Source organism: Diabrotica undecimpunctata, chromosome 7, assembly GCF_040954645.1.
Source record: "Diabrotica undecimpunctata isolate CICGRU chromosome 7, icDiaUnde3, whole genome shotgun sequence".
Taxonomy (NCBI): Eukaryota; Metazoa; Arthropoda; class Insecta; order Coleoptera; family Chrysomelidae; genus Diabrotica; species Diabrotica undecimpunctata.
This window is the reverse complement of record NC_092809.1, coordinates 138,231,121-138,244,602: the sequence shown is the minus strand read 5'-3', so window position 1 is coordinate 138,244,602 and position 13,482 is coordinate 138,231,121. Positions and strand designations below refer to the sequence as shown.

Sequence of the window (13,482 nt, the reverse complement as noted above, 5' to 3'; positions counted from 1 at the left end):
CGAATATTGACGTAAAATGTGCGTCTACATTTGTTGCAATTATAATTGAAATACAAATGAAATACAATAAATTTCAATTTAAAACATTAAATTATAGGCACTGGTACCAAATACACAAACATCAATTAGATATTTTTCATGAATTTATTATTTTTACTAATCGGACAAATTTTCAATTGATTGTATGATAAATTTATTTAAAACGATATTAATAGGTACGAAGATTATTTGTCAAAATACTAAACAACATAGGAAAACTTTAGTAAATAGGAAAATTGAACTAAAATTAAAATACGAGGGTTTTCAAGGGTTTTATTAATGGTTTTTGAATTATAATGTTTATGTAGAAACAAAATAATTGTCAATCTTCTGACAGTTTGTGAGACTATTTTAGGTATAAGCACATTAAAATCATAGATTAAAATAATTATTATAATAAGTCTATGAAAATAATTTTTGCTTTGGTTAGAAAACTGTGCGTATAGCAATACCTAATGCATTAAATAATAAAGAAAAAATAAAGAAAACGACTGTTTTTTAATAAAGATATCTTTATCAATCGGGCTAGAATCTCAAATGCGAAGAAGGAGAGAAGTACCAAAACAAGGCGCCTTAATATTGAACTCCTCAAAAACCCGCAAACGGTAGAAAGGTTTCAAAACTATATCGAAACTAAATACATAACTAAAGAGAATCTAACAATTAGTGAACAATGGGAAATGTGTAAAAATTACATTAAAGACGCAGCAAATAACATTCTAGGGCCGCAAAGACCACCACCACGTAATGAGTGGTTCGATGCTGAGTGCGAGGACATTACAAGAAGAAAGAACAATGCATATAAACTGATGCAGCAAAGAAGAACCCGAGAAAAAGAACAAAAATATAAAGATCTCAGAAGAGAAGAGAAGTACATCCATCGGAGAAAAAAGCGAACTTATGAAAATAGAATATTGGAAGAACTTGAGTCATTAAAAAAGGAAAATCAAACAAGAAAATTCTATAAAAATCTAAATAAAGCAAGGAAAGAATTTAAACCAAGGATCGGACTATGTAAGGATAAGGAGGGGCATATACTCAATACAAAAGAAGAAGTATTGAAAAGGTGGGTGGAACACTATAAAGAACTGCTTACTATCGAAGTAGAAGATCCAAATCAACCACCCCCAGGAGCAAACAACAATACACCATTGGAGCCTCCATCAATTCGGGAAGTACGGGATGCAATAAAACACCTAAAAAATAATAAATGTGGTACACAGGAAGTGATGGTATACCCACGGAACTTATTAAATGTGGAGGTGCTACTCTGACTAATCATATATATATATAATCATACTGAGAGCCTGGAATGAGGAACAAATCCCAGAAGAGTGGTGTATTGGGATCGTTTGCCCGCTACACAAAAAGGGCGATGAATTAGAATGTAGAAACTATAGGGGAATAACCCTCCTTAATACAGCATACAAAATATTTTCGAGTATTTTATATGGTCGCCTGAGTGAATATTCAGAGGAGCTTCTTGGAGAATATCAAAGTGGTTTTAGGCCTGGTCAATCAGCAACAGACCAGATCTTTGTGCTAAGGCAAATACTGGAAAAAACCAATGAATTTAATATCGACACATACCAGCTTTTCGTAGATTTTAAATCGGCCTATGATAGTGTCCTAAGAAATAAATTGTATGAAGCCATGGATGAATTCCACATCCCCGATAAACTGATAAGATTGTTTAAGGCTACAATGCGTAAAGTTGTTTGCAAAGTCCAAATACAGGGCGAACAATCACAGGCATTTGAAACGCATGTTGGGTTGCGACAGGGAGATGTGCTGGCGTGTCTCCTTTTCAACATAGCTTTGGAAAAGGCGGTCAGGGATGCCCAAATAGACAGCAGAGGAAACATTTTTAATAAATCATCCCAAATTTTGGCATATGCAGATGATGTTGATCTAGTTGCCCGCACAACACGCAAGCTAGAAGAAATGTATACCACCTTATCACACGCTTCAAAAAATATGGGCCTGCAAGTGAATGAAAATAAAACTAAGATAATGGCATCAACACCCAACAATAGAGCCAGAAACTTAAACCAAAAAACAAAAATAACCATATACAAAACCCTTATACAACCGGTGTTGACATATGGGTCGGAGGCATGGACCATTTCCAAGGCAGATGAAAATCTCCTGCTTATATTTGAACGAAGGATCCTGAGAAGAATATTTGGTGGCATCTGTGAAAATGGTGTTTGGAGAAGGAGGTACAACTACGAGATATATCACAGATATAAACATATATTTGGTGGTAAAGACGTAGTATCCTTTATAAAAATAGGAAGACTAAGATGGGCAGGACATCTGGCAAGATCACAGCAGAACAACCCTCCTACACCCTACACCTCCCTCCTACACCTCCCTCACAACCTGTGGGAAGTAGAAAAAGGGGTAGACCAAAACTCAGATGGAGGGATGGTGTAGATGATGATGGTAGACAAATAGGCGCAGCAAACTGGCAACAGTTGGCAATGGATAGAACTGACTGGCGTAATAGACTTGGGAAGGTCGAGGCTCTTTTATAGGGCTGTAGCACCAATGATGATGATGATCTTTATCAATAAAAATACATTTATTTTGTTTGATTTTTGTTCAGTTATTTTAATGTGAAAGCAATGTTCCTTTCTTCTTTCCAAATCTTGAAATAAAAATGCATGATGTTTTTTATGATCAGTTTTACAGCGAACATAACCTCGCACTAGTATTAATGCAACATAGCATTTTGAACATTTATAGCAGAGGAAGTAGGTACCAATTCCTCATCATTTTAGTAGATAACGCAGTAGAAATAAGACAAGCTCAGGAGGAGCTGTATCAGTCAAGACAATCTTTGAGATTGTTTAACAATCTAGCCAATTATGTCTTGATTGGAGCGATTATGGAGCAAAATTCTTACGAATAGCTAGAAAGTTAAACTTTAGTAAATTAATTGTCGTTTACTTCAACAATCACCTTCAAAGAATCAGCTTCCACTTGCTTTTCACTTCTTTGAGAAGTTTAAAGCTTTTGGCAAATCTTTGCCAAAATATAGGTATAGCTACTCCTGAAGTAAGGAATATATTTGTCCTTCTCTTCCTTATTGTTGGTGTCTTTAATGTTAATAATTTTCTGAACACATAATGTTGGTCTTAGATATAGAATAGAGGTCTTAGAATAAATATCATATTAGATTGTTATGTAACTTTTTTTTGAAGACAGACTTACTTCTTTACAATACCAAAGTGATATGCTTAGTTCATTCATAAATTAACCCTTAAATGAATTACAAAATAGGCATTACTAATGATGGGCAATGGCGATCAACTAGAGAAACCATTTAATACCTTAGAATTGTTAGCTACTTAAGCAGTAACACTAAAGTCCTATCTCCGATCAGATATTAAAATTTAAACATATCCCATATTTTTGCATGGTCCTATATAAAAAGTTTAATTTATTGAACACAAATTCACATTGTGAAAAAGTTACGTACAGAAAAGTACGAAGGTGACAACAATTCATTAGAAAAGTTGCATAAAATTTTGTTTCGTTTGTGTTAGAGAAGAGATAGTATCTATGTATATGTCTAGACTTTATTGTAATAGAAAAAAAAAAGATTGAAAACGACTATTAAATCTGCGTTTGTTTTATCAATTCCTTTGGTGTTTCTATCTGCCATATTTTTAAGTGTATTTTTAGTTATTTGTCATGTCTCTGATTCTTTATACCAAATTCCTTTGAAGGGGATTATTAAGAGGTTTAAAAAGGATCGTTTGAAATCACTAAAATATAATAATATATACAAATATATTAGTAAATAAAATATAGCATTCCAACTGTATCGCTTGTTCTTTTAGAATAAATCTTAATCCTAAAATACACATTCTTCACAAATATGCAAGATTCCTTCGTTTACTAGTAGTGTTTCATTTTGTGATGTAAGATATTAACATATACAAGGTTAAAACCAGTTATAACTTCCACCTTAATACGATATAGTTGGTACTATAACAGTTCCTTCTATAATATCTATATAACAGAAAACATCTCTGAATCAAACCAAAATCAAATTGAAAAGTTTATTATATACATTTATATAATAAAGTTTCAGACATCTTAAGGCATTTAAGAGCCTAAGGCTTAATTTTAAATCAAATTTAAACAAACAAGATAAGTGTGTAAGTTGTAAATGTATTTTTTTTATTGTTTCGACGGTGTTGACCTGCTAACCTGTTAACAGCGAAAGTGTAAGTTTTTTTTAATTATTTCATAAAGGTATATAATAAGTTTACTATTATTCTTATTGAAAAATGTAGTGTTTGTCATTTTATATATATATATATATATATATATATATATATATATATATATATATATATATATATATATATATATATATATATATATTATATATATCCAAACTTTGTGTATTTGTATTGTCTTATTTAGTGACTTTATTTTCGAAGTTAATACCTTTGGTTCTCCACTACAATCCTACATATTTCCAATAATAATCTACGGTAGCGAGACATGGTCACTTAAAGTAAGATCGCTAAGCCGAAGCGTTCGAAATATGGTGTCTCAGAAGATTGCTTAAAATTCCATGGGTCGACCATATTACAAATGAAGAGGTTTTAAGAAGAGCTAATTAATACTAAAAGGGAGTTAAATAAACATTGTTAAACTGCGAAAGATATCATATTTAGGTCATATTTTCAGAGGTGACCAATATAATCTTTTAAAAACCAATATCTTCTCTTCTTCTTCTTCTTCTTCCTCTTTATAAGCAATTCTGCTTGTTCATTGACGGATAAATACCTCTATGGAAGGTTGTCACTCCATCTTTTGCGCGGTCGTTCGATGCTTTTTCTTCTGATTGGTGACTTATCTCTTTGCTATTTTGACGAGGGTCTTCCCCATTCTGCTTGTGTGGTTATTCCATTCTTTTTCGATTTAGTGTCTATTCGTTTATACACTGTACACTACATTTTCTCATAATGTCTTCACTTCTCTTTCGATCTCATATCGTACTGGCAGTCTATTTGCTTTTTGTACTTGATCTCTCACTTCTTTGTCCAGGTCTCCATAGCTGGACAGTGTAATTTCAAGGTATTTTATTTCCATTAGTTGTTCAATACTGATGCCATCAATTTATATTTTACATCTTGTTGGTTTTTTGCTAATTACTATTATTTTAGTTTTGTGAAATGTGTTTAAATTTAAATATTAAATTATTTTGCTCTTATTCTAAATCTGTGTACCAGTCTTTGCAAACTATCTTCATCTTGAACTTTCAATATTGCGTCGTCTGCGTAACAGAGTATTTTTACTTATTTGTTCCCCATTCTGTGTTCTCTTCCTTTGTAAACGCTTTTGATGATTTCATCATGATTAAATTGAAGAGCATGGGGTTCAATGAGTCCCGCTGTCTTATTCCGCTGCCTATTTCTATAGGTTCTGTACGTTGTCCATCTATTCTTCCATTTTGTTGTTTTGATAGATGTTTTCAATAGTTTTTATAATATTTAGGGGAAATTCTCTATTATACTTCCATATTCTAATTGTATTCCATAATTGGTGACTTTCCTCTATATGAGAATGATCGCGTTGAGAATTTAAAACTCAATGTTTCGGCACCCTTTTTGGAGCCATTATCAAGAGCGATATAGTTCCTTTAGAGTTTTTATTACATCTTCGACTTCCTGTACTGTTATTTCATCGTCTTCATAGTATTCCACTTCGTATGTTGAAGTGATGGTGTTCGTGACTTGCGGTTTTGTTTCAGTCAGAAGTTGTGACTAATGTTCGATCCAAGATCTTTCTTCTACTAAATATATTGTACATACATTATATATTTAAATTTTATGTTCCAGTATCAGTAAAAATGATTGACTATATCAAAAATTTAAAATTAGTTGATAGCAATAAAGTTTTAATCAAAGATCAAGAAGAGGTTAATAGGAAAATAGGAAAGTTGATCGAAGGAGGCTACACCAAGTTTCAAGTAATTTCTGATTATGATAAAACTATTACGAAACAACATGTTAATGGAAAAACCCAGTTTCATGCCTTCGGTAAGTAATTGACGGGTTACAGAAAATAAAAACAATCTTGTTAGTAGAAATTTTTATATTTATCATATACACGATAATTACCTTACAACTTTTTTTCAACGGCACTTTTAGGGTATAATTATTACAATCTATGCATCTTTTAGACCAATCAGCAATTTTATTCTAATCAAAAAAAATTTTGTGCAATATACTCTTCTTTCACAGCTAACAGTGGGCATTCAATTAGGTCAAAGAGCTTGAACCTTTTAAACCTTTTTTTATACCCGTTTTGTTGAGTACCTGCAGATCCCGAATTTTGATGTGATTATGATGTCCTTTTCCATGGTTCTCTGAGAAATCTTCTTATTTTTTTACCGAACATTTCGACGTTAAAATTCCTATGGATATCTTCATTTCTACAGTACCTACTGAAAAGCATAAACTATAGTTCCTAGTATTTTCTTTTCAATTTGTTAAATAATATTACTATTACATTGTTTGGTTCATCCCCACAGTTGTAGACTGTAAGGTCACACTCGCATAAAGACTAGATTGTAAATGTTTCTAAATAAATGTTTTAGTGTATGAAGATAGAGTAGATTTCTTTCAAGCCAGTGCAAATGTCTATTTTTAAGACCAAATTCATATTTTTTTCACTTTCGCTTTCGAACAAAGCTTTTTGCCAAAATGTATGTCAAGATATTTCGTTTCCTTGGTGTACAACATTTGGTTGAAAATTTATCTAATCCTTTAATTGGTTACTGACGTTATATAGTGTCATCAGTATATGTTTATGTAATTAAAGTATCTTAATTTATTGTTGTAATAGTTAAAGGATAAGAACCCCCGATTAAATTTTCTTTTAGTGTTTAATATTGCGCTTTTTATAATTTTAAATCATCTACTTTATAAATGTAATTCATATGAGGGTGTGTGAGTTCAGTAAATATGATTTTATCGTATATATTAATACATCACACTGCACCTTATTGATACATCAAGAAATATTGTTGAGCATACTTTTTTCCTCTAGAGATTTTTCTATATACCAAGTAACAAATATACTTGATCAATGGTTTAGTAGTGTTGTTGGTATCATATTAGTGTAATGATGTAATATTTTTCCTGTCTACAACAGGTTTTATGTAATTTTTCAAATAATTTAATAAATTATTTTGGCATAACAGATACCAGTAAGGTTGGTGTGTATGAGATGAGTTCATGAAGTGGTTTACAAGGTTTAGAAATCATTATCTATAATTTGTTCAACTCTAGTTCCCAATTTCATTGCACAATGTTACTTGGGCTAAGTGATATGATATCCTAAAAAAGGACCGTTTTAAACCTGAAGGATCAAATTAATCACAGTTCCAAAAGAAACACTCCAGCACAATACACCCGGAGCTAAACCAAAAGAACCACCTGCACATATTTTCAGAGGCCCTGCCACTTTTAAAGGTGCGTCATTAGAAATCGCGCTTCGTCCAACCCACCTAATCAAGGATCTAATTCCTTGAAGAGGCTACAAAAAGCTTAAAAGAAGGATTTCTCCCTTTAACAGGCTTCCATTTTCATATCCAAGATAAAGCAGAGTCGCCATTTTTTCAACATTGATTTCAGATATACAAATTTCGGTGTGAGGAAGGGCTAACTTTACTTGTTCTGACATACCCCATCACGTATTATCTGCTAGGTTTTCCTATGGAATGAAGGTAATCTTCCTAATTTTTTTAGCAGATCTTTCTGATCTTTACTATTTTTGACGGGAAGATTATTTAAAAAAACATAGAAGATAAAATATGTGAAAAATTTCTAGTATCAAAAAAAATCAACACAAAATAAAGTTTAAGATCGCCCAGAGAAAAAACGAAACATGAGAAAGAAATTACACGACCATAAACAACTATCTAGATGGAAAGCAAAAATGAGTACTAAAAGCTTGAAACTTCTAAAAATATCCGTACGACTATACCAAAAGATATTTTATCTATATTTTCACTTAAGATATGGAAAGATTATTTCAAAGATCTATTAACGGAGTAGCGAACAGAGTTTAGAAAAGGAAACACACAAAATATAAGATCAGGAAATATTTACAGTTAAGAACTGACAATACTACTCCAATCATGTCTCAACAAGGGAGAAATACCATCTGGAAAGAAAGAACGCTACCTTCCAACTATATTTTAAAACGGAGAGAGAAATAAATATTCAAATAATCGAGACATCACAGTAACCAGTACACTAAGTAAATTATATGGAGAAATCTTAAGATCTAAGATAGAAAATGAGAACAACAATAAAGAGGAAGAAGAGTACCTTTTCTCAGCACTGACCCAGATTATAGAAAAAAAATAATCAAGAAATACATATTTTATTTGTAGACCTAAAGGAAGTCTGTTAAGTCTAATGTTCCCCTCAATCAACTATGGGAAACGATAGAAAACCCATCATACATATAGAACTAATAAAAGCTGTTAAAACAATCTACCACGTCGCAACAATAAAAATCAAACAGGAAAGAAATAAAGTCGGCAAAGCATTCAGACCAAAAAGAGGTCTTAAACAAGGTAGCTGCTTATTACCCAGATAGATATATAATATTTAATGTTTAAAATATTATAAGAACAAACATTAGAACAATGGAGGAAGAAATGCAGAAATATGGGGCTCCCAATTAATAAATGCACCCTATATATACTTATTTTTCCAGATATAAGATGCTTATATTCCGGAGGTTTTTTCTTCCCCATAAATAACATTTTAATTTTATTCACACTATTTCAATGATGGATAGGCGGTAGTAATAAACAACAAACACAATGTTTTAAACATTGTATTAATTTTTGTTTTTTATTTCAGTAATTTTAATTAATTTTAACTAATTTTTTATTATAGATTTATTTAAACGATGTCCCTCCGTTACTCAAGAAATAAGAGATTTTCTTACTGAATTAACTAATAAATACGCAGTAATAGACAAAGATCCCAATCTTTCTCATGCAGAAAGAAGTAGACACATGGACGAATGGTGGAATAAAACCATAGAAGCGTACAGGTAATTTAATACACTGTGTTAAATAAAGATGTTGAGGCAATAACTTCTCCATGTAAGAAACAGCTTAGCCATTTACCATTGAGCATTACTTCTTGCAATTTAACAATAAGACCAGATCGATGTCCTGTCATAGCGTTGGCGCTATTGATACACATCAATGCATTCACAGCAATACACAGCAACGCATTTCGCCCAGTCAATATGATATTTTTAATTACTTCTATAGTACTATTTTTTTCATTGTATCTTATGAATGTTATAAACTAGGCATAGTTGGAAATATCTATAGATTCATTCCCATCTGTTTGTAGAGCGAAGTCTTCTTCTTATTGTGCCGTCTTCTAACGAAGGTTGGTGATCACTTCTTTAACTGCTTCCTTATCTTTTTCAACATAAAATATCTGTTTAACATTGAGGTTAGTCCAATTTCTGATATTCCTCAGTGAATATTTTTTCTTTCTTCCCAAGCCTTTTCTTCCCTCTACTCTTCCTTGCATGATGGCGCGCAGAAGACAGTATTTATCGTTTCGAAGTATGTGGCCCCGATACGATGTTTTTCTTATTTAATTGTGTTCATAAGCTTTCTGCCATGTCCAATTAGTCTTAACACTTCTTCGATGAAGACTTCCAGTTCATGGAATTTTTAGAATACGCCTATACATCTACATTTCGAATCCCTCTGATTGTTTACGGATTGGGCTTTCAGAGTCCAAGCTTCTACCCCTTATAGCAGTTATAACAATACATAACATTTGACGAACCTCAATCTGATAACCATACTCAATTTCTTATTTGTAAACATTGACTTGTATTTTATAAATCCTTTTCGAGCTATTTAAGTTCTGACCTTTATCTCATCATCTTGATCTAACTGTGAGTTTATAATTTCTCTGAGGTATTTATATTTGTCGACCCTATCTAACGGTTTACCCTCCAATGCTAGATGTATGTTGTGAATAGGGGTTTTCGAGATCACCATGTATTTAGTCCCATCTTTTTGCTTTCTCTGCTAATGATTTCTATAAGAATTTTTAAATCTTCTATATTTTCTGCCATGATTGCGGTATCGTCTGCAAATCTTATGTTATTAATGACGCTGCCTCCAATCCTTACACATTTAGTTCTTTCCCATAGTGCCTCCTGAAATATTAGTTGGGTGTACACATTAAATAATTGTGGCGACAGAACACATCCCTGTCTGACTTTGAATCTCTTGGAATTTCTACTTGGTTTGTCTCACTATCTTCCACCCTTACGACCGCTATTTGATTGTAGTATAGATTTTTGATTAAATTAATACCTTGGAATCTAGATGTATGTGTTTCAATGCATGTGAGTTTACCAGGTTGAACTCTGTCAAACGCTTTTTGAAAATCTATACGTTTCATCGTTATCAACATATGAAGACGTTTTTTTTATATTCCCTGCATTTTTCTAATTGTACCGTCATCATCATCATCATCGTCATCATCATTCTCTTTGCCTTTATACCTATGCGGGCTTGGCTTCCCTTATTGTATTTCTCCATAAGTGTTTATCTTGGATCATATCAATATTAATACCCTTTACCGACATGCCCTGCTTAAGCGTATCCACCAGGTCTTTTTTGGTCTTCCTCTCCTACTACCTACAGGAACCCGCATATCAGCAATTGTTCGTATTGGGTGATTAACGTCTCTACATTAAACATGACCAAACCATCTTCATCTATGCTCACTCATCTTGGCAGCAATTGGTGTCACCCCTAGACTTTCCCTAATACACTCATTCCTAATTTTATTCTTTTTTGTAATATTACCATCATTGCGCACAATGCCTCTCTTGTTCCTATTCCAAGAAGGTTTTCACCTGTAACATTATCATTCTTTCATTATATTGAATAAAGTTAGAGACATATGGTTGTAGTGTTTTTTTAATCATGATTCCTACACCATTTTTCTCGTTTTCGTACTGCTACTGAGTTATAAAGAACAATGTCGTTATGATAGCATTGTCCAGCACTGGATCATCTTACTTCGCTGAGGCCAAATATCTCTATTTCAAGTCTGTTCATTTCTAGTGCTACTGTTGCTAGTTGTCCAGTTTTATGTAAGGTTCGTACATTCCAGATTGCAATATGATTTATATTTATTTTGTTTTTCCGCCCGGAGATTCTTCACACCCCTGTCACATTATTTAAGAGACGCCAGGCACTCGGGTCCGTTTTGTTTCGACTCCATTAGTGGTTTTTCGTGAGATATTTTTAGGAATCTTTAATGAAATATAGCGGAGTACGTACAATTTTTGATGTTTTCAATATTTTGTTCTCGAATATCTTCTACAATGTTACTTATTCTTCTTTGGATAGTAATTTGAATATTATTAGAAAGGGGTATGGTTTTTGTTTTTGCAACCTCTTTTTTACCTTTTATTATTTCCACCATATCAACAGCTGCTAGTAAAATCAAATTTTCAGCACTTCACTGATGATGAAAAAATAGTTTTTTTATTGTGAAGAGACATTAGCTTTCTTTCAAAGAATTTTACAAGCTTTTCTTTTTTGTCTAGATGTTGGCTATTTAAATGCCGAAATAGTTTCGAAGACTTTATACTTTTTCTCACAAAACTCCTCAAATAATGCACCGTGGCATACACAGTAGATTTAAGATAGGTACTCATTACTGTACAATCTGTTTTTCCTTTTATTAGTATTTTTTTAGTAATTTCCAGACGTAGACAAATGAATATGTAGATAAAAAAAACGAATACAAGTAACTGATGCATCATTATAGCACAACAGGACAACGCAACTTTTGTCTTTTGTTTAATATTTTTGTTTGTTTAGTCTTTTATTTAATCACGTTTTCTCCGCTTATATAATTTCCAATTTACAATTCCAGAAAAATCTAGGCACTAATGTAGCGCATTCTGCGGGAAAAAGTTGTCTAACTGGCTCGTATAGGACTCCTAGATGGCACACAGATTTATCTCTATTAAATAACTGTACCAAATCTTAGACGGCGTATTAGATATTTCCCTTGACTTCGCCAATAAGACAAGAGAGTCACCAATTAGTTTTTTGTCAAAAGGGGTCGCTGATCTATGAAAGTTTACGAATGTTTGTGTTATAGCAGTGATGGCGAACCTTTTGAGCCCGATGTGTCAAAATTTGAAAAATCTTATATAAAACTTATTTTTTAAATTGTTCATCTTTAAAGATGCGTGTCAGCGCCGACACGCGTCTCATAGGTTCGCCATCACTTTGTTAAATTAAAGTATGAATATCGTATTTTGTATTGGTTGGTATGCATCAAATTTGTTATCTAGTATGCGTTCAGAACTATTTGATCTTGGTTTTATACATTTTTGAAAGAAGCTCATGTTCCAACTGCTACAGTATTAGGTATTCAGAGCAACTGGTCAATTATTTTTAAGTAGGTCAATATTCTTTAATTATTGTTACGTTTTTATGTCGCGTAGACTAAAAAAAAATTCTTTTTTATTTTGTAGAGGAATGAAAATTTCCCCGGAGGAAATTGAGAAAACCTGTTTAGAGTTTGGACCACCACTGAGGTAAGTATATCAGACCTGAAATAAATAGATTCTTCAAAAAATATGTTAAACCGTACTTAATCTGTTAAAGACTATCTGTTTTTATGCTGCCTGAGGAATTTTTGAAATTTGCACTTTTCCAATGACTTTCATTTATTCAGGCATAGAATAAAACAGATCAGGCAGTAACATTTTACAACTTTAAATCTCAGTTTATAGTCCAGTTGACAGAGGTTTGACCTTTAAAAATCGGAGGAAAAAAGGGAAAAATAGATAAAATCGATTTGCCAAGAATCAGTATGCTGCGGAAAAAAAAATTTTAAATAAAAAATGTAACTAAGATAATTTTAAACAAAAATGTTTGTTACCAGTTCTTGTGTAGAATGAACCGTTCTTTTAGAAACAACGCTTGAAGCTACCGGCGATTTTAAATGTCAGTTACGCCCGCGAAATCAATTTTAAATAAAGTTGTATCAACTCGACGGTAAAAATTCAATATCTTTTGATAATAATGTCGACAAAAACCAAAATGCATTTAAATGAGAAGAGTGCTGGTTTTGTATGCAATTTTTGTATTTTGCCTCAAATTAAGTCTGTATAAAAGTGTTAAATAAATAAACGTTGCACCGTTTTTGCCATTTTTATGATTTTCTAGAGGTCAATGAAATGTATTATTTTTATGGACCATTAGTAGTTTTATTTCCATTGTTAGAGGCTAATCTTTAAAACGTATAATATGAAATTTTGATTTTGAATTTTGGCAACAATTGTGGGGCAATTGGAATATGCCTGAAACAGGCAGAATTT

The 13,482-nt window shown here is 32.3% G+C and overlaps 1 protein-coding gene across 3 annotated transcripts in view; it reads left to right on the top strand.

Annotated features, from left to right (window-relative positions):
- LOC140446992 (7-methylguanosine phosphate-specific 5'-nucleotidase-like) overlaps nt 1-13,482 on the top strand; it is a 32,042-nt gene that overhangs the window by 7,665 nt on the left and 10,895 nt on the right. For 2 of the 3 annotated variants that reach the window (XM_072539586.1, XM_072539587.1), the window contains exons 2-4: nt 5,907-6,107; nt 8,985-9,144; nt 12,634-12,696. In XM_072539586.1, coding sequence (XP_072395687.1) covers nt 5,918-6,107; nt 8,985-9,144; nt 12,634-12,696 — 413 coding nt within the window. In that variant the 5' untranslated portion in view covers nt 5,907-5,917. Of the gene's footprint in view, nt 1-4,078; nt 4,281-5,906; nt 6,108-8,984; nt 9,145-12,633; nt 12,697-13,482 lie in introns of those variants that run through there. The other variant, XM_072539585.1, reaches the window with a different exon arrangement.